Below are 21,463 nucleotides of genomic sequence, written 5' to 3'. Positions count from 1 at the left end.
GTTTATGACTTCAATTCTAATTGAACTGAGCGTCGCAAACTTTAAAACTCTCCTCAGGTTCTAAGTTTTTTTTACGGATCCTATTCTCTCTTTTAGTTTATCCTCACTTTCGACGCTCTTTCCAATCTTTCCTTTTCATTACCACGACAACAACAACTTCATAACAATCCTCTAATTTGCGACAACACCTGAGCACTCCTTGCAGAAGCAGAGCCAATAGTTCGACCAATACATTCCAATTCAGTACTTTTCGCTTTTCGATCAACCCAGTTCTGGTCTTGTCTCTGTCAACATGTCAGGAATCAGCTCCCCTCAACCCGATCTAAATCGGAATCGGCTTCCAACTCTATTCGAGGTACTCAGCAGAAGGACTTTACCCCCAGTGGATCTATTCTCCTTCTATATTTATATGAGAGATCAGCAGCGCTCTGTTGATTACCTTGATTTTTGGTTCGTGATCCTTGCATTGAATTGTCTAATTCAATCACTAACGTGAGGGCAGGCTTGATGTTGCTCAACATATGTCGTTATGCCGACACTATGTTCGCGAACTGCGACGATCTGTAATGATTGGTACACCTAAAGGCGACGATGCTCAATCCAAGCGATCTTCTGCTGTTCTAGAAAATCTTGGTGATATGTCAAATCCCGCTGGACCATCCATGTTCACCACAGAAAAGGAGAAAAACCAAGATGCTCAGATGTCCGCCTTCCTCAGAGAACAATCTGATACTGGAGAGGTTGTTGCCCCACAAGGACACTCTCCTTCCCACAGTTTGGGATCCAGTGTTTCCGGTCACAATCTGGGAAATATGTCTAGCGAAAGGCCTAGACCAAGTTTCATGAGCAGCCCTATGGATTTGACGTCAGATTCAAATTCTCCTGCACACACTGTCGCGAGAGCCGACATTCGAGCTTCTGCTGAGAAGATTCTCTATACTTTCCTCCTTCCAGGTGCCGAACGTGAGATTATTCTTCCACATGCCATCACCCAAGATATTACCATTTCTATTGAAGAAAGAGGACGCGACGATCCGGAAGTGTTTGATGCAGCCAAGGACTATGTTTTCCAAGCAATGGAAAGGGATGCTTTCCCAGGCTTCTTGAGAATGAAGGCTTTGGGCAACTTAGTCCCTCCTTCGATGATGTTGAGATTGATTGTTGGCCTACTTTCAATGTTTGCCGCATTCTGGGTCGGATTCATTCTAATCTTCCTCAACTATCCCCACCATACTCGTGTTTGGGTACGTATCTCACATTTATTTTTATACTCTTCATCTCCGTACTAACATGATCTCAGCTCCTTCTTCCCTTCACCATTGGTGTCTATGCACTCTGTTCTCACCAATATGCCCTCGATCCCATTCTTGCCCTGGCCGGGTACAGTGAATACACATTCATGTCTTTCTCCAAAATTCGAGAACCATTTGTTCGAAGGCTTCTCCACAAACGTGCGCTCATGGTCCTAATGGTCACAGCTATCACCGATGCAGCACTAGTCCTAATATTTGCGTTGGTACCTGGAAAGAGATTGTAATATGAGGATCGATGGATGAAGGCTAATGCAAAAGTATAACAACTACATGAAACATAAACAAAGCACACTCGGAACTGGGATGGAAAGAAAGGGAGTTTTGGGAGTTCTGTTTATAGAGCGAGGTGTTCTGGGGACAAATCTTCTCTTTCATATTATGTGATTTGGGATTTTGTACACAGGGTTGGCAGACAGGCAGGATGATATCACAGGTTGATTTGATGGCGTTGAGTTGATTTGTTTTTATATTCTTCTTCTCGAAAAAGACTGGATGTCTCTACAAAGAGGATGGACGATTCCAAGATCCTTTTAATGACACCTCTTTTCTGGTTTTTTCCTTAACTTATCTATTTGTATGCGTGGGAGCTAATAGCGTGTCATTTTGATATCCTCTTCCTTCATACATTCAATGCATGATTATTTTCATATAGAAATCGCACAACCTGACTAAACCAATGTGAAAATGTATGCTCTGCCTTCTCCCTCTTCATACGCCATCTTGTATTTTTATCACTGATTCCTGCTTCCACGCCCGAAAACGAATTGGGGTATATCTCGCCAGAACATAAGAAAAATTCATACGTATGGAACTATGATTTTCCGTAGGAAAATAACTTCCGGAGGACACCAGGAATTTTTTCTAGGCCTTCTGGGCTTGCTGACGTCGTTGAAGAAGCTAAATTTTCTGCGCTAAAGAATTGGTCAGTGAAGAGTCCTACTGGTCACAAGCTCGAAGCTGCGACAGCAAAACAACTCACTTCCCAAATCCTAACCCGCCAAAACCTCTCTTCTTCGAACTTCGTGTGTCCTTATGCTGACCACCCATTGGATCCACGTCATCCATTTCCTCATCACTAGACTGTCCTTCTAATCGGTTGTGGCGTTTCCCAGATGATCTCGTCATTCTGCCTGTTAGACTTTGGATATTGCCCATGATACCAGTCGGTCCTGACGAATTCTCAGAGGGAGGAGTGGGTTCGAGGAGAGATTCGACGTGGGCGTTCCAATCCTGTTCATCGCGGTGACGGCGCTGGGCATCGGCTTTGATGGAGGCGATTTGAGATTCGAGGGAAGAGAGGGTAGTGGTGCAACGAGCGGACCAGGCGGAGAGAGTGGAGAGCATAGATGGGATTGTGGAGTGGGGAAGATCGCGGAGGGGTGAGACGGAGGAGACAAGTACGGTTTGATTATATGGGTCCAATGTACAAGTAATGAGACCAGCATATATAGCACTGATGACAAGATCTTCGAGTTCGCGGGGAGTGGAGAGAGCGAGGGCAGATTGGAGTTTGGGGTAAGTCAATTCGGCGGGGTTCTTGGCAAGGGTGAGAAAGGAAAGCTGGCGGAGTTTGAGGGTTTGAGCTGCGGAAAGGGTGGGGAGAGATGGATCGCTAGTGTAGTCGGCGTATGTGCCATAACTGAAGATCTTCAGGAGGGAGAGATAGGCTGCTTGCTCTGGAGGGGCGGTAGAAAGAGCTTGAATTTGGGGAGTGAGGAGAAGTTCGGTGAATATGTAGGTTCCTGGAGCATCAGTCGCTCGAGTGATCAGGTCGACAGCAGCGCGGGGTGATGTCGCAGATTTCGTAAGAGCTAGGAAGGGCTTGATACAGTTAGTACATTGGCGTCAATTGTGTGTAGATACAGTTGAAAATCATAAATACCTCCAAAGCATTCAGAGCCTTGATTTGCTCCATCTTATATTTATGAGTATTGGTATGGGTTGTATGAGCTTGTTGCCTATTGAAGAAGAGCTTCGAAAGTTATAGAGTCAAGAATGTCTTAACTTTTGGAATAGACAAGCAACGATTTCGAGAACCGAATTGCTGTGTATTTCGTATTGAAGTCGGGTAGAGGAAGTCTTGTTCACAAAGTAATATTGTGTAGTGGTAGAGTGTGAATTGATGGAGATGTAGCGTTTGCTATCTAATCGAGACTATCCGAGCTTGAGGCGCTAGTATGGTTAAGGTACTCCGTATAGTTGGTCCCCACTTTTATTTCACTCCATATTCTTGTCAACGTCAACGACAACGATCTCAATGACAATGAAAATGACCACTGAAAAACGACAACATTCAATAGGTCCAACCCCGAATCATGATGCCAAACTCTCACATTTGATGGTATTGTTTAGTCCAAATCACGTTAGGAGCTGATTTCATTGATGATACTTTATGAGGAGTATAAGTAAACTGTTCTTGCTGTTCTCTGAGGTTACGTCTAAAGGATATTCAAATTCTGAACTCGATAAAGGGGTGCAGCATCTAGATGTTCATAGAGTTTGTTAAGGGTATGAGTGGGTATTGGTCTTTTAAGAAGGGGAGCAAACGCCTGCCGGGTTGTTAGTTTGTGTAGAGTGAAGGTAGGAATAACTTGCGTGGGATGCTGGCAGGAGGTCGAGGATGCAGCAGTAAACCAGTATCATCAGCTTCTTTTCGGAGCTTGATGGAATCTTCTAAAACTCTTGAAGGGAATTTCGGCGCATTTCAGTGATAGAGGAGCTTCCAAAGAACTTGAGCAGAAGTCTAAGAAACTTGGCAAGGGAATAATGATGTGGTAGTAAATCATCGTTATAAGCTTCCAAAATCTTCTCACAATCTGGGAAAGACTATCAGTTGATTTCAAGGACTCAATGCATGTATAAGTGGTGATTAAAGGACTCCACAAATGTTGACAATTGGGGAGTCATGAGGTATGAAAGAGGAAGGCTGTGAAGTTCCCTCCTTTTTAGTCTCGAAATGGAAGGAATGATGCCGGACCCAGATATCTAATATCAACTGGGTCCACGGGTAGGTCGTAGGTTATTGTCAATTCAAAGGACTTAATAGCTATTCCCTCATAAGATGAATCTATCACTCCAACCTCCAGTTCTGAAATTCTCATTTGTATCATAAATTTCTCTAATTGCCCTCATCTCTTCATTGAACACTCCTGGCATTACCTAGGTAGCCAGAGGTATCGAGTGACCCATCAAAGGCATAGGTCGCATGATAGCGAAAATTGTTTGAACCGAAATCTGTCTTCACTTCATTCGCTTGGGGAAAACATGATTTGTTTATGCCGGCGGACCGATCGCGTTTTCATAATTACCTAAAATATCAACATCAAAACAAAAGAATCAACAACATCATACGACAAACCTCTTGAGGGCCGATTCACTCGCAGTTACCAACTTCATTCGTTCTTTTATTGCAAAGTCTCTCGTTTCTTATATAACACGCCGAACACGACAAGAGTGCATTTTTCCTTTCATTTTCAATTCGACTACAACTCAAGGAATTCTACATCATCAACGATACACGCGATTTCGACTATAGGATCCCTTGTTCCGCGCTGTACATCTCTATCTGGTACCAAGGACCATGAATGATTTCTCTTATTAGTCTGCTGTCTCTCAAACGACCATTGAATTGTTTTTCTACTTTCCCCACTGAATCGTGTGTTGATATTCGGCCGCAAGTCGAGGTACCATCAACACGGTGAATACTTTAATAACCAAACCCCACATTTCTGTCAATCGATGCTTGTCAATAGGCAGTCTTTTTTAACATAATGTCTCATTCTATGGTTGGGTTTGCGGATCTACCAATTTCCAAAAACTTATCCAAGAACCCATATCGTCAACAACCAGTCTCATCTGATTACCTCAGATCCAGATCAACTTCTCAAGATGTCGAGTTTCCTTCTTCTTCCAATAAACCAACGCCAGTCAGAGCAGTCTTTGATGATCTGCATACTGCCCACTCCTCAATTACGTCAGGAAATAAAAGAACCTTAAGTGGGCGGCGTGCAATTTCACACAATCTCTTCGAACCACCCGAAAGATCCGATTCAGTACCACTCCAGAAGATAGAGAGAAAGCGCGGTACCAATGTCGAGTCGTTTCTTCAAAACATACCACTTCCTCCACCTCCTGCTGCCCTGTTCGGAGGCCGTTATGGGTCTGATGTTGAAAATTCCACACCGGTTCCTCGCTCAAGATCACAACGCCTTCCATTAACGGTCAAGGTCGAACCTGGCTCTTTGCTTGGCAACATGAAAACCGCACTCACAACTATATCATCACCCATTACACAAGATTTAATAGATGAAGAAAATAATGCTCCGGATCGGCCACCAGAAAATCTCAACATTGCAAAGGGCACTTTTGGGAAGAAAGCATCAGGTTACATGGCGCTTGTCAAAGAAAATGATGAAAAGGATCCATCTACCCCAGAAGCTCGACAATCAGGTCATGGTGGAAATGTTAGAGGCAAATCAAGCATTCAATTTCAAGGTCATGACTTTCCTATTCCTCATTTTCCTCTTGGTGAAGCACTATCGGGCTCGTCAAGTAGTGATGAAGGAGGGAGTTGGGTGATCTGACGCGTACAAAACCTCACAATCTGACACGGCATTCTTTGTATACACCAAATCAAGGAGAAGTTCAATCACCAATAAGCAAGAGTTTTTCTGACACAACTCCTCAGAGACACAGCTATGATTTCCGTCGAGCTACTAGCACTGTTGGCAACATCTATAAGCATTATCTTCACTCCAGCGGAGGAGGGGCTGACACCGATAGCGAAGAAGAGATGAATGAGAAAAGCCCTCTACGAGGAGAAATTGCCACTCAAGATTCAGATCATCAACACTACATTCGCGAATTTGACCTAAATATGAGACTGGACTCTGAAGAAATGTTGCCCACCGCTCTTAATATACACAAACAACGCAAAGTCGTTAGGGTAGCCGAAGAGCCTAATAATCAGCCACCAACTCGTACTTTGCCCGAAATACCAATCCTTGACGTGCCAATAATTGCTCCAAATACATCTCTAGGAAGCGGTCAACCTTCCTACGGCGATACACACAAACTCACTCAAACAACTAAAGGGGTATCTCGAAAGGTTTTGCAGCAGAGAACCAACGACATGGATTCCGATGTAGATGACTCTGAGGCAGAAGTCTCCGCGCAACTACATGTACCCTCGTTTCCCTTCACAACACCAAAAATTCAAGCCACCCCAAAAGTCATAATCTCTCCAGCAGATGACCCTTCGGTATATGGAGATGATCCTCATTGGACGGACCCGGTTATGATGCGACAGCCATTGGAGAGAGAAGTCAGCAAAGCCCTCCGTCGTGCTAGTGGCTATAGTGTCTATAGTATGGAAAGTGCATCAACTTCATTGACTCGCCGGAATGAGCATCCTCGACCTCAGAGGTCTGGATTGAATTTCTCAAGGAAAATCAACGTCGAGGATACACCCCCATCTGACTCCGGAAGCCTTAGCACTGAGCAAAGAGACTTCATAGCACAGGCGCAAGCCTTTTATGATCGTGGAGCAATTGCACCAAATTGGGTTACTGCTAATCATCAGAATGTTGTTCGCATCCCGATTAGTCACAGTGTTAACCTTCCAGATTCTCCTCCAGATTCTCCTAACGATCGACCTCATGAATCGTCCGAAAAACATACCACACCTACTGAGGCCGAGGATTGGGAAACTGTGGCAGACAGTGCTACAGGACCTTTTGGTCGTTCCAAACCAAACGAACCAATGATGATGGGAGGTCTTGTAAATAGAGCTGGAAGCAGCATTGCAGATAACTCAGATGATGGCACAGATAGTACGGAGCCACTACATATTGATGAGTATGGATCTTCGGACCGTATTGCGCATCACCCAGGCAATATTGAATACTATGGAGATTATCGCCAGAGAGATCTAAAAAGACTCACATTCCTGTGTTTTTGCCTGTTTTCAGAGAACATAAGGTCAATGGATATCTTGCAGATTCAAATAGGACACGACCACCTCCGAATTATTACAACTACAATCCGCAACCTCTTCTCAAAACTCATACCAATCCATTCAAATCTCCTCCACCGAAGATGAAACCACCTCGTGGTCAAAACATCAATTTGATTCCGCCATCCCTACACACAAGCGAGGAAAGTGCAGACTTTACAAATTCAAATCAAGGCCAGCAAGTTCCTTCCGGAAATAAAGGTCATGTAGATGATCGCTTGAGATTCGACTGGACAGGTGAACTGGAGCCAGGAATCGCTTTGGGTGGTTCTAGTGATAATCTATCACCGTTGAATAAAAAGCGATCCAGTTCGTGGCAATATGTTCTGGCCCTTGGTGAGAAGATTGCTAGTCCAAAGAGAGAACTATTCGCGACAACGTCAACTACCAGCAGCAAACATAAGGAAATCAACATCGAACTGAAGGCTACCGGTGCTTCAAAGCCTCAAGGTCAAAAGCCTTTCATTAAAGGTCCTCCAGGTGCCTTCTATAGGGATTTACATTTGAACTCGAAGCATGAACCAAGGCGTGCTAGTTTGATTCAGGCAAAAAGACCTGCTAAACTTCCTGCTCAGAACAATAAAACAAAGGAGTACCCTACAAACACCCTTCGGCCTTTCGCACTGCTGGCATCTACTACTAATACACCTTCAAGCATCGAAGATCGTCTGATTGTTAAGCAACCTTCAACACCTGCTCGCAACAATAAGAACCGGGGTGCTGAAAGTGATAATCCGAATGACTTCATTTATCGATCACCTCTTGCTCCACCCAAGCGTCCAAGCTGGCAAGATTTGTACAGTCCCCGTCAATTGCAGGAAATTCAAAATGCTGCAATTTCAGACGGTTTCTTTGAATCCCAACCGGTACTTGGTAATAACCCTCGTGATTCGAAAGGAAATACATGGAAGCATCTATTTGAAAACCCCAAGTTATCTCCTTGGTCTCAAAACCCTGCTCATATCATTATTGAAGCTAGTCGGAAGAGAAGCATCTCAATCATGGTCTTGGCTTTGTGTAATTTATTTCCTCCAATTCTATTATTGTATGCAACTGGTAGAATGGATGGAGTCATTGTGTGGTGGACAAATGGGGATTTTTCATCTTTTGCATTAAAACAAAAGCGATACGCATGGTTATTATTGGCTTGTTGGATGTGTCTTATTGCTATTGGTCTTGTCGCATTTTTGATTATTTTCTTTACAAAATTGCGTTAGTGATAGGAAATTTTTGATTCGATAGTACGAGGTGAGGAATGAAAAGGATGGGAGAGGGGAAGTTAGAGAAGGGGAGGAGGGTAATCATCGTGGGTGAATTGAATGGATGAGCAATTGCATATTGTTATATGTGCTTTATGCTTGGTAGAGGAGAAGATGAGCATTCTGAGGTACGAGATCTTGAGTTGAGATTCTACAAATTTGATACGAAGGATCACTCAAGGGAGTGGATAATGGAGGTCAAATAATTGGCCATGGAGATAATTTTGGGAAGATGTCAAAAAGTGTATAGTGTGTATATTACCCTGAGCTATGAATAATATGAAAAGTATAATGGAAACGGAATTTTCACTCAATTATTGTTTTCAACGTGCTACTATGTGCGTGAACGACAAATGCAAAAGATAGCAGGTGGTGAGACATGAGCTAGAAGCTAGAGTTGGGAAGTGTGCTGTCTAAAATTGTGGCATACGTTCTATCATATTGGACAATAATTTTTGAGCTTCCAAAAAAAGACTTTCAAGTGATGGTGTATGTGGAGCTCTTGCTTGACATGAACCAAAATCCAAAAATTGAGGTTAAAATCTGCCAAAGTTAGGATTACATAAAATTCTATACTTTCACTCTCCCTTACTTCGATGATCGAAAACCCGTCTTGTATATTTCAAAAAATGATAGGAAGCCAAAAACCACAAGCGAAGCCCACTCGATCCACAAAATCAATTCTTACCCCACATTCACGCAAGGGAAGATTATTCCCAACACCAGCATCACCAAAAAAAGCCAGAACTTCACAACCATGTAACGTCCTCGAAAGAATACATAATTTGACCGGAAAAAATGGAATGTGGAAATAGAGGATGAGCAGAATTGGGAGATGAGAAAAAAAAGACAAAAAGGAATTGGACTAGCGGCGAATCGAACGCCGGACCTCTCCCATGCTAAGGGAACATTATACCACTAAACCACAAGCCCTTAACAGTATTCGGATCACCGTTTTTTAGAATATAACCTAATTTCATCTTTCAATCCAAAGACAAAAATTGGTAACGTGACTTATGGAGATCTTGGTCAAATAAATCATGCTTTCTGTAAAGAGGCATTGTATTGTAAAAGGATTGGGTTCTGTTGTTTAAAGTTAAGGAGAGAAAGGATGAGGGAAAGGAAAAGGGAAACAAATTGGAAAGAAAAAGGAGAGATGTAAAGTCTGTCCAGATTGTATATATACTAATAATTGAAATAATCTGAGGAATTATTATAAAAGGATTCAATTCTTGATTTAGAATCTAAAGCTAAAAAGAAAAGAAGAATAAAAAGAAAAGGAAAAGGAGAGAGCTTCAGATTATATATATATATAAAATATTATATACCTGATTATTTTCAATAATTTATTTAGTCTTTATAAAGACTAACTTTATAATAATCAGAAAGTCTTTAAATTATATTCAACATAATAACTTAATCTTAATGATTTAATTGTGACTCAACTATATAATAATTTGATTCCTTTTTGAGATCCCTTTCTTCATCTGATTATTAAGATTAATATTACTTGAAAGAACTGAATTAAAAGGGTTCAATTTGTTCTTGAAATCTATATTTACAGAACTATAGTTTTATAGATAACATTGAATTACATAATTGTCAAGGTACGGGTAAAGACTTATATTGTACCATAAGAGTAGAAGAGCTATGAAAGAGTGAAGCCCTACTTATAGGAAATAGGGCGTGCTAGTATGCTGTATCTAAAGTACAAAGACAACTACAGATTATATAATTAGCACCATAATAATACCCCCCGCTCAAAATGATTGATCCATAATCACAATATTAATTAATCTTTTAGAAAACAAAATAATATTAAAATACTCTAATTTTTATTATTAGATTAAAATGAACTTTCTTGAAAGTAATAATCAATTGCTAGAGCTTTTTAGATCTACTTCAACCTCGATTCAGGAATACACTTGATGTAAATACTAGTAGGAAATCAGGAGTAATAGATCTTTGAAATCTATCCAAATAAACGGTTCTGATTTATCTAGATTTGTTAAGTGAAAAGCAATGATTGTATCTTCCTAACCACAAAGGTCTTCAACAGATTACTAAAATACTGAATAATATTTCCATTTGATTTAATAATAAAATCCGTCCTTGTTATAACAATCAAATAGTTTATCGAATTCCCATCACTCGATTTCCTCGTTTATTTCGTCATTTTTTTTTTTAGGATACAATCTTGATTTCAATAGGATTCGGCTTCGTTGATTACTTCTTAACCGGCTAATCCAAATAAGCAATGGAGTAATCGGAATAATAAATTATAGAATACTAGAAAAATCTTAAAACTAATAAGAAACTGAAATAAACAGACTTGTTTTATAAACTTTTAGAATTTTATAAAAACTATTTCATTTATTATTACCTTTTTTTATCAAACAATTGATTTTTATATTCTTAATACTAACCTATACTTTATTATCTTCTTTATATAAAGAGGTGTCGATATAAGTCTTATTAGTGTAATCTTTTATATCTCTGAATAAATTAAATAGTTAGGGCTTTCAATTTTGTTAGAATAATCTCAAATCAGTCCACATCTTGTTGGCCTTTAGAAACTTGCATTTGTATTAATATAATAGGTTTAGGGGAACGAGGTAAAGAGGGCTTAACGCCGAGATATAGATGAAAACCATAGTTAATGAAAAATGGGGATATACCGGTAATCTCTAAGGTGGTATTATTAAATGCAAACTCCACAAATGAGAGCCCAATCATATCAGTCATCTTAATAAAAGTTTATAAAAACCCAAAGATATTATTCTATTATAACATTAATCCTCTCTATTTGTCCATCAGACTCAGAATAAAACAAGGAGGATCGTTTTTAAAATGATCAATAGATACTCAAATAAATATTTTCAGAATTCTAATATAAATTGTAAACCTTTATCGAATATTATATTATCAAATGCACCATATAGATAATAGACTTTTTCAATAAACCAATCAACAAGCTCCTCTGCAGATAGTTCTATAATCGGAATAAAATAATACATTTTTGTTAGATGGCAGATAATTGTGATGATATATTTGATGCTTTTTGTTATAGTATTTGTTGATTGATAGTGGTATAATGTAATCAATAAAGATATCGGATTAAAAGCGAAATGATATTAATAAAGATTCTAGGATCCGGGTGCAGCAAATTGGGAGACTTTGATTCGGAAGTAGAGTTGATAAGCTTATACATAAGTTTCGATTTCCCTTGATATATTGAACCATTAGTATATACAGGAGACAAAATCAATAGTTTAATTCAATCAGAATATTCTGCTAGATTAGTAGAGTGTGTTCAATATATAATCTGAGTGCAAAGTTCAGCGAAAAGGGGAATAAAGAGGTGGTTGTAATAGAAAATTTTATTATTAATTAATCTATAATCTTTAAAACAATTCAAGATCTTTTCGAATCAAATAAACTAATAACGAACAATTAGATTCTAAAGTGTTTTATGCATAATAATAACCAATTCAGATGATTTATATACTTTATCAATAAGATCATCGATTAGCTTTTTAATATCGGGAATGATTATACTCATAGGCATCGCGATGAGGTTAATATTATTATTTGTTTGTCAAATAAAGTCCTTGATATAGTAATATCGAATACTCTTTTCGGAAGGATTATTTATAAGCGATTCGTAATTCAATTATCATTAGAATCAGTATATACAGAGCGATCTTCTGTTTTCCTATTCAGTGTATCGAAGCAAACTGCTTTAAGACCCGATCTATATATAATACAAAAGTTAAGAACCAGCTAGGAATTCAGCCCATCTAGCTTGTTTTTGATTCAATATCTTTGTCAATATAAAATATTCTAAATTCTTATAATTAGTATAATCTTAAACGGCTTTTGAGTTTTATATAGTTCGGATTTCCATTCTTCTAAGGACTTGATAATAGTTAGTAGTTCCTTATTATAAATCTTATAATTGTATTCGGCAACACTATATTTTAAAAAGAAATATACAATCGGGCGTAGTTGGCCCTTATTGTTATACTAAGAGAAGACTCTGTTTGCAGTTCAGTTTGGAAGTATTTATCTCGATAATTGTATAACGATAATAATTAAATATTACAAGGATTAGAATAGAAACAAAGGTATTTTTTAAATTTTCAAAAGTATTTTCTTAATTAGTAATTCAATTCTATATATTCTCCTTCTTTAATAAAAAATTCAAAGGTTTCATAATTTTAGAAAAGTTGTAAATAAAGTATTAATAGAAATTAACAAACTCTAAAAAATATTGAAGATCTTTAGTTTAGTTAACAATTTTTATTCAAGGATAATCTTAACCTTATTAGAATCTATCTCGATATTACTAGAAATAATAATCAAACCGAAATACTTCGTTCTTTTTGTTTTGAATTTATATTTATTAATATCGATTTGTAATTCAGTATTAATAAATCTCCAAACGATTTTGCAAATCTGTTTTTGATAATTTATAATATTCTTAAAATAAATCAAGATATTATTTAGATATACTATGTAATTCTTATCCAAAAGATCAAAAAGAATATAATTAATATAATTCTGAAACAAGATAGGAGTATTACAAAGACTAAAGAGTATTATTAGGAATTCGAATAAGCTAAAGCGGGTTATAAAAGCGGTTTTCTATTCATGACCTTTTATAATCCATAATTTATTAAATATAGTAATGATATTCAATTTGATATAAACTTTAGTATAGCATAAAGTATTAAGGGTTTTTTTGATTAGTAATAATGAATAATAGTTTTTAATAGTAATATTATTCAATCCTCAATAGTTCTAACAGATTCGGATACCCCCCCCAGACTTTACAATTAGAAGAAATAAGATGATCGATTGAAAATGGAATTCACAAATGAATCTTTTATTTAAGTTATTATTAAGTTATTTACAAATAACTTAAAGTTTGGCTAGGGATATTGAACGGTCTTTATTATATAGAAACTTTTTATCTAATATAATCTCGATCTTATAATCCCAGAAGTATTATAACAAAAGCTTGTTGGTAAGAGAGGGTAAGAAATCAGTGAATAAATTATAAAGCCAAAACAGAAGTTTGCTTTAGATCTTGGTTATAAATAATACAGATTGGTCAATCTTTTTTATAAACTTTTCGATATTGTTCTTTACAATACTGTGGTGTAGTTGAATAGAATCATCTATTATAATCCAATATAACTCGCAAGCTTTATCTAATTTATTCTATATTACTTTTATAATATAAGTTTCTTGACCTTTACAGAATTGAATAAAACTATTAGCTATAAGGAACTTTATATTGTTTATACTTTATCGGATATTTCATAAGACATAAACGGTTTTTCTAGAAGATTCGGTAGTAATAAAGGATTCAATAAAAATAAAATGTTTAGGTTCCATAATGATCTTTTATATATCCTGAAGCCCATAATAATCCACACTAAGACTGATTTCAAGATCGGCTGGTTCGATATTATCTTGACACAGGTTTCTGCTTTTTTGTTAATTTGATAAATATAACAATAATTTGAGTCGATTAGCCTTAAATCAACAGGATTTATATTATCGAGGTTTCTATTAGTAACCTTTTCTATAATTAGGATTAGAGAAGCATATTCCAAGAATATCAATTGTTTTAGGGATGAAAAGAAGGAGGTCTGGAGACTTTTATTGATAATTTCCTTAATAAAGGCTTGATATAGGGTTAAAATAGATTTCTTCAAATTAGGTTTCAAAATAGACTTTCTAATAAATATATATAATATTGGATTAAACGCTGTGTCTGCTGGGATTAATATATTATTATAATCAGGAACGATGATTACAGCAAAGTTAACTGAGCAGCAATACCTGGAACAGTATATAGATATAAACTTGAGAGTTATTGCTATCCAATCAATAATAAGGTTATAATATTGGAGCCATGGAAGGCCAAGGATTATAGAATCTGTTTTGGAAAGATTAGTGACATAGAATAAGCCGATTTCTTTATAATTGTTAATTTATAAATCTAATAATGCATACTGAAATAGAATATCAGAAATCCTTCCATCTATCAATAATAGATTATGGGTAGTAGGAAGGGGGTGTATAAGGATACCAAACTTGAATATAAGGACTCTATCTATAAACTTATATCTCACAGCTTTATTATTTATTAAGCCAATAAGCAGGATAATTACATTAAGCGTAAAGGAAATTTCCATTGAGATTTTAAGAGATTTGTTATTCATTATTCTAAGATACAAAGAATCTCTAGATATAACTAATCTCTTAATCTATAAAGACAAGCTTTTCATAAAGAACCTCGATTTATAACTATAAACTGAGATTAATCTTTTAACATACGTGACTAGGAAATTGAATTTCCATTATTATCAGAATGTACAAAGCCTTCTACAAACCCGCCCAGATCCAAGCTAACAATAGGGGCTGGGGTGGTGTATCGAATTAGTACCACAGTAATTGGAAATGTATTCTGATAAATAGAGCAATAAGTATTACGGTAAAGTCTAGGATTGTAATTGTAATCGATAATAGGAAAACGATGAACATTCAGAGCATATTGATTCATAGCAGAAGAATAATCGGGGTATAATATAATTCCTAGACTGATATTATATTTTGTATTGTTGTATTGCTTTTCCTTACAATTAAGTTTGATATAACCCAGCTTTTGCAATAAAGGTAAAAACTAAGCTCGAGATATTGTTTTCTAGTATGATATACTAAGAATTGCTGGCCTTGACAGATAATATCTAGTTGTATAGAATCTTTAGAATAATTAAATATAAATGTTACAGTAACAATAACAGGCTTCTTTGTATTGAATTTAATCTGATCGTTAAAATTGATATCTTGATTCTTATATTGATTATTGAAATAAATCTTTTCCTCTAAGTTATTATAAATACCTTACCATTATACTACCCACACATTGATATTGATAGTAAATAGTTTATTAGAACAATAAATAAAAATATCAATGAGTTCTTATAATACCTTGAGTTTAAGATCAGCAATTTGTTATTCAGCAGTCTTCTTGCATTTGATTGTAAACTGCTTGAACTCGATAATAAAGTTATCAAATAAAGCCTTTTTCATTTTACATCTATTATAATCCATAAAAGCTTTTCATAAGAGATCTAGAATCTAATATTACTTATTTAGTTTATACCAAATACCTATAATAGTACACCATCCAGAAGGCTAAAGATTAAAATTATACGGGTTATTAATAATTATATCAAAATGTATCTGATTGTTTATATAAACAAAGCCGGAAAGTAGATTAACAAGGAATATGATTTTCTGAAATTCTGATTCGTTTTTATAATTCGTGGTCAAATAATAATTAATTGCACTACAAAAAGTCATATACTAATCTTAGTGCTTTATAATATCTTGTTTATTATCACTAAACTTTTCGGGAGTAACAAGATACTTGTAATAAGATAAAGCTTATGAATTATTGCGAATAGCAATTTTCAATATTTCAATTATATCTTTCAATTCGACAATCTTTAATTGAATATCAATAGCTTAGATTTGAACAGTGACAACTTGGACTTATAATAAACCTGTAATCAATTCGATCGATTTAAATACAGCTTGAGCAATAGCAAAGTATACAGTGTTTAGATTATTGAATAGATCTGTAAAGAAAGAGATATCGGCTTTAGCAGAGTTGAGAATATAATTCAAGAAAAGAAACTACAAAAGTAAATTAGATACAGGCGCTTCTAATACAAATACTTGTTCATTCATCTTCAGCACTTTTTGAGACTCAAAATATCGATGGCAGGGTATACAATAAATCAACAGTGGGTACGATTGATGTAATTAGAACAAGATATTAGTAAGGCTTTGAAAATAAAATAAGAAATAAAGCTATAATAGTTTATTTGAAAATAATACAAACTGTTAAGATATAGGTAAAGACTTATATTATATCATAAGGGTAAAAGAACTATAGAAAAGTGAAGCCCTACTTATAGAAGTAGGGCGTGCTAGTATACTGTGCCTAAGGCACAAAGGCAACTACAGATCATGTAGTTGGCGCCGTGACAGTGATAAAATTGTTTGATAGAGCTTTTGGAGCTTAGAATTCAAGAAAAACAGAACCCTGAATTCTATAGAGTATAAAGGTCTATATAAATAATTAGGATTTCCTGTTACAAGATCACTTCTGGGAGTATTCAGAAGCTTTACCGGCATGCTAAACAACCCAAAAGACTAGGAGATAGAGCTTCTAGTTCAACCTTACTCTCACATATATAGCAGGACAGGATAGGACAGGACAGGGTATAGGCTAGGGTCAATATCACCTCGTGATATTTCCTCTGTATTTAGAGCTTTGTGCTCAAGATAATCATTAGTTTCATACTATAGTTACAAGAATTTCAACTAGTTCCAACCTTATTGAATTCCTACTTGAAGTCTAGTCTAAACCACCTCGAGAGATCTCTAGACACCTCCACGTGACCCTAGAGGTAGCTCCCGTAACAAATAGGTTTTTGTTATATCTGTGTTTTGTGTATCGAAAATCAATGAAAGATCTCATAGAAACCTAAAGATAGATTGGTATAGGTTTTTTACAATTCTTTTATCATTTGTATAATATACTGTGTGATCTCGATTTATGTGTTTGGGAGTGTGTGTATAAGCTGTATATGTCTTGTAAGCTTATTTATATATTATGTGAGAGCAAGGGAAGTCAATTGAAGTTGAATACTGTAAAGAGAATTTTTATACAAAGTGTATTGTGATGTGATAGATGTAACTTTGAGAGGAGAGATGGCTCGAAGAGATTTGAAAAGAAGATAATTTGGATTTATAAAATTCATGATCTTTTCTATAGCTCTAAACACTATTCGAAAAAATGACTCACTTCTTTTTGAGTTATATCAAGGTTTCTGCAGTGCTTTTGGATCGAATTTGTGATGGTATACAGCTACTTCGATGGAGGTGGTAGCAGAAGTGAATATTACCTGTACGTTGCGATAGGGACTCTTTTTCGATCTTTTTGCGCCCCTGCCCTTTATGAGTAGCAAAAGCATCAAGAGTTAAAAGACGAGGTTCTTGCTCTAATGCTGATTCTGCTGTTGAGTGTTTACATTGGGTTTTAAACTAATTTAAAAGCTCTTCAGTATTGCAATACCCTTTAGGATTGAAAATGACGTCTACTCCCTTATGGTATTTTCTAGCTTCAGCTCTACGAGTGCTAGGACCTACTCCCTCAGCACCCTTAAATATAAGAAGAGGTTTGCATCGAGGTACTCCATCTGCAGAAACTAGATTTTGAAGAGTGGCTTGCCAGTTCTCCCACCCCCCTTTACCCCCTTTCAAAAGAGCAGTTTTATTACCTGTATGATCATACGTGCGTTCAGATGATCCAAATTCGAAGCCAAGTGGAGTTTGATCCATATTCGTGATATCTGAGAGTAGAAATCGACCTGAAACATATAAATTATTAATTGAATCTGAATAAAATGAGGGGTAAAAGCGGGGTAAATCTCGTTTTTAAACAAGGAGGGGACCTTACCAACTTTAGGGTTTTCTGCAGATTCATTCTGAGGGTTTCCAGCATCAGAATCAACGTTTCATATAGTGTTTCTTCGATTAAATTGGTACCAGCGTTGAATCACTTCTCGAAGCTCTTCGGGAGCTTTTTGTGCACGCTTAGTTTTACATCTTAAAGAGATAAGATATCGTCGAAGAAAAGCAGTGAACCAAGAATTTGAAAACTTAAAATTAAAATAAATCCATTTTGTAGGGAGAGTCTCTGTTTGAATGGCTTTTGAAGGGTAAAGCTTTCGATAAATCTCTTTTGCATGACGAGTAAACCAGTGATGTGTGATACGCTTTCCAATAGTTCTATGAAAACAGAATAGCTCGTAGAGACGCTCTTCCATCTCAGGGTGTGTACATCGTTGTTTGTTGTATGATATTCGAGAGCCTTTTCGAGCTGATAATATCGAACTTTCATTGCTAATCCATTTAGAAAGAAGGGAGGTGGTGATACCAGCTTTCTTGTTGCATAGTAAACAGTAACAGGGGAGTCGAGATCGTTTTTGTCTTTTCTCCAAGTATACCGATAATATTGAATAGCTCTAAGCTTGAATCCGCGTGGGTATGAAGATCGAGCTTGGAGGGGGTGATCACCTTCTTGAAATCGAATATGTTCAAAAGCTTCTATTATGGCTTCCTCATTTGGACCATCAACCCAGTGCCTTCGCATAAGATTCATTAAGGGGGGGGGACATGAATATTTCGAATATCAGACTTCGCTCCTCGGCGTGCTCGAGCTCCATTGAGGGTTTCAAAGAGTGTAGTTTGACCCATCTCAGGCTCAGATGGGAGAGAGTGTCTAGTACGAGATCTATCAGGATATTTGCGTTTATTAGCTTCATAAATTTCAAAATGAAGCTGCTCAGAGGGTGCGAGTGAAGACATAATGAGGGGTAAAAAGAGGGGTAAATTGATGGTTTTGATAGATAATCAAAAGAGTTGAAAGCTTAGAATCTGAAAGTTTGAAGAGATAAAACTGAATAGAATGAAATGAGTAGAATCAATGAAGAGAATATACTGATTTATAGGAAAATTGAATTAATATTGCTATTAATATCACTCAAAACAACGCTTTCTACTTCGAGGTTGATTGTGAAGGACTGTCATAAAAGGATTCAATTCTACCTTAGAATCTAAAACTAAAGAAGGAAGAAAAGAACAAGAAGAGAACTGTAAGAGCTCTGGACTATATACACCATGAGTCACGTGCTAGGCTAAGGTCCTAGAAGCTAGGTGACTAAGAAGGGAACCTGAAGGGACCGAATCGTCACATTGATTGATTTAATTTAACGTCCCGCTTCAGTCCATGACTATATAAGACGGCTAGGCCATAAGGGCGCTAATAGTCGGCTCTTCTAAGCGGCCTCCTAGTTCCTAGTCGGGGAAAGCGGTTGTCCCCGGAAAGCGCTTGTCCCCGAAAAAACTTCGAAAATACTATAATAATTGAATTATATTAACCACAACCTTTATAAATTATATAATTATTGATAAAATATTGATTATTATCATTATTCATTATACCTACAATGATAGATGAAGTTAAAGCTAAATATAATGAAGCTATTCAATATTGTTTGGATTATCCATAGGAACCTCTTTATATTACTGTACGAATTTGGAAGCTCGATAACCACTACAAATAATTGAAAAAGGCTGTACAATGTGGGTGCAATAGGTTAGCTAAAGGGATTTTTAGTTTTGTTAATGGAGGTCAAAATAGAGTATTGACTGAAGCTTAAGGAATGTGTATCAAGATTCTAATCTGTAATCTATTGAATTGCGATATTGTGTTTATTTACGAACTTATTTTCAATGTGATTGTATATCTCAAATGTGTTGAGAATCCAGAGGCAAAAGGTTTTACAAAATGATGGTTTAGAAGTTATTGGAAGAAAATAAAATTATATATTATTATTACAAATCCTCTTGCAAAACAATGTGCTCAAATATAAAAGGAAGAAGATATTTTAGAATGGTTTAAAAATTATCAAGAATATCTCAAATTGCTTAATATTATAAAGAAAACCCAAATCATAAACTTTGATGAAAACGGGATTTAGAATTGAATGTATGCATGAGCAGAAAATATTAGTTCCAGATGATATTTTTGAGGTAAATGTGTTTTGAATATATATTTATATGAATAAATACTAATTATATAATTTTATTCTATCAATTCTGAAGATTGATGCTCTATTATTATATTCGAAGTTATTGATGCTGCTGGCAGCTTTTTTCCATCTCTCCTAATTATAATAAAAGGAAAGGATTTAATGCAGAATTGGTTTCAAGCTACTTTATCAAAAGGAATACGAATTATCCTTTTTGTATTAGGATTATTACAAATGAGATAGCTATTACCTTCCTAAAATATTATATCGAAAATTCCGATTCTGGATCTGAAGCGGAATGGAAAATCCTTATTATGGATAATTATGGTTATATCTGTAACCAGAATTTATATAATTAGTAAATGAAAACCATATTCGACTATTCTGCCTTTTCCCATATCTCACGTATTGTATACAATCTCTTGATATAAACATATTTAGGGTATATAAACACTATTATCAATTAGTTATTTAGGAGATATTGATAGAATTCATTATCGAATATAATGTAATCTGTTTTTTGCGAGATTTAGCAATATTCGGTATAAAATATTCACTCTAAGCAATATAAAATCGGTATGGAAAAATTTAGGATTATATTCTATTAAATCAGAACTCTGTATTACTAATATTAGAAAATTCAATTGCCCTTGTGGATCTCTATCAATTATTGAAGATAAGCCTGAACTCCCTTCTTATACTATATCAGCTCGGCTAATGGAAGTAGCTTATGATTTAGGTTATTGGTGTTAAAAGATTTATAAAGCTAATTCAATATAAAGTGATTCTATTTGAGCAAACAAATTTGATACTTTTATTAGTAATATGCAAAATATACAAGTCGATACTACATTGGTTGAGGTAGAGGTAATCTTTCATTGCAAAAGAAAGCAATAGGATTTCGAAACTAGTTTGATATCCAAGCGACGATTTATAGTCCCTATTACTAAGGCTTCAAAGAGATTGATCTTAGAGGATATAAATAGAATTCAAAAATAACGAGATAGTAAGTTAAATGATATTATTAAGAGAAAGGATTGTGCTGCCTTTCTAATTATATGGAGAATTGAATACAATAAAATATTAGTAAGGGGTAAACAAGCTAGAAAGGAGAAGCGATTGAGAGTAAAGGAGCTAAAAACTATCAAAAACAGAATACCCCAATGCCTCTTCATCTAGCTACTCCGATAGTAG

At 35.9% G+C, this 21,463-nt stretch overlaps 4 protein-coding genes across 4 annotated transcripts; 2 read left to right on the top strand and 2 right to left on the bottom strand.

Annotated features, from left to right (window-relative positions):
- Positions 1–14: 14 nt before the first annotated feature.
- EAF02_002664 (uncharacterized protein) lies at positions 15–3,396 on the top strand. The gene is made up of 4 exons (XM_038898712.1): positions 15–450; positions 503–1,244; positions 1,301–3,143; positions 3,204–3,396. The coding sequence occupies exons 1-3, from the start codon at positions 293–295 to the stop codon at positions 1,535–1,537; spliced, it is 1,137 nt and encodes a 378-aa protein (XP_038761000.1). The 5' UTR covers positions 15–292; the 3' UTR covers positions 1,538–3,143; positions 3,204–3,396.
- Positions 2,289–3,228, bottom strand: EAF02_002665 (uncharacterized protein; the record flags this gene model as incomplete). Its single annotated transcript, XM_038898713.1, has 2 exons — positions 2,289–3,134; positions 3,196–3,228. The coding sequence occupies 2 exons, from the start codon at positions 3,226–3,228 to the stop codon at positions 2,289–2,291; spliced, it is 879 nt and encodes a 292-aa protein (XP_038761001.1).
- Positions 3,397–5,083: 1,687 nt separating the features above from the next.
- Positions 5,084–8,543, top strand: EAF02_002663 (uncharacterized protein; the record flags this gene model as incomplete). The annotated part of the gene is made up of 3 exons (XM_038898711.1): positions 5,084–5,887; positions 6,001–7,262; positions 7,283–8,543. The coding sequence occupies 3 exons, from the start codon at positions 5,084–5,086 to the stop codon at positions 8,541–8,543; spliced, it is 3,327 nt and encodes a 1,108-aa protein (XP_038760999.1).
- Positions 8,544–17,717: 9,174 nt separating this feature from the next.
- EAF02_002662 (uncharacterized protein) lies at positions 17,718–19,043 on the bottom strand (the record flags this gene model as incomplete). The annotated part of the gene is made up of 3 exons (XM_038898710.1): positions 17,718–18,043; positions 18,321–18,820; positions 18,874–19,043. The coding sequence occupies 3 exons, from the start codon at positions 19,041–19,043 to the stop codon at positions 17,718–17,720; spliced, it is 996 nt and encodes a 331-aa protein (XP_038760998.1).
- Between the last annotated feature and the right edge of the window lie 2,420 nt (positions 19,044–21,463).

This window comes from Botrytis sinoallii (assembly GCF_014898435.1).
Source record: "Botrytis sinoallii strain Bc 23 chromosome Unknown BSIN_004, whole genome shotgun sequence".
Taxonomy (NCBI): Eukaryota; Fungi; Ascomycota; class Leotiomycetes; order Helotiales; family Sclerotiniaceae; genus Botrytis; species Botrytis sinoallii.
This window is presented reverse-complemented; position numbering and strand designations above follow the sequence as displayed.

Coding starts and splice junctions, on each gene's coding strand:
- EAF02_002664 (XM_038898712.1), top strand. CDS start 293: ATGTCAGGAATCAGCTCCCCTCAACCCGATCTAAATCGGAATCGGCTT. Junction 451..502: donor GTTGATTACCTTGATTTTTG/GTTCGTGATCCT, acceptor ACGTGAGGGCAG/GCTTGATGTTGCTCAACATA. Junction 1,245..1,300: donor CCCACCATACTCGTGTTTGG/GTACGTATCTCA, acceptor ACATGATCTCAG/CTCCTTCTTCCCTTCACCAT.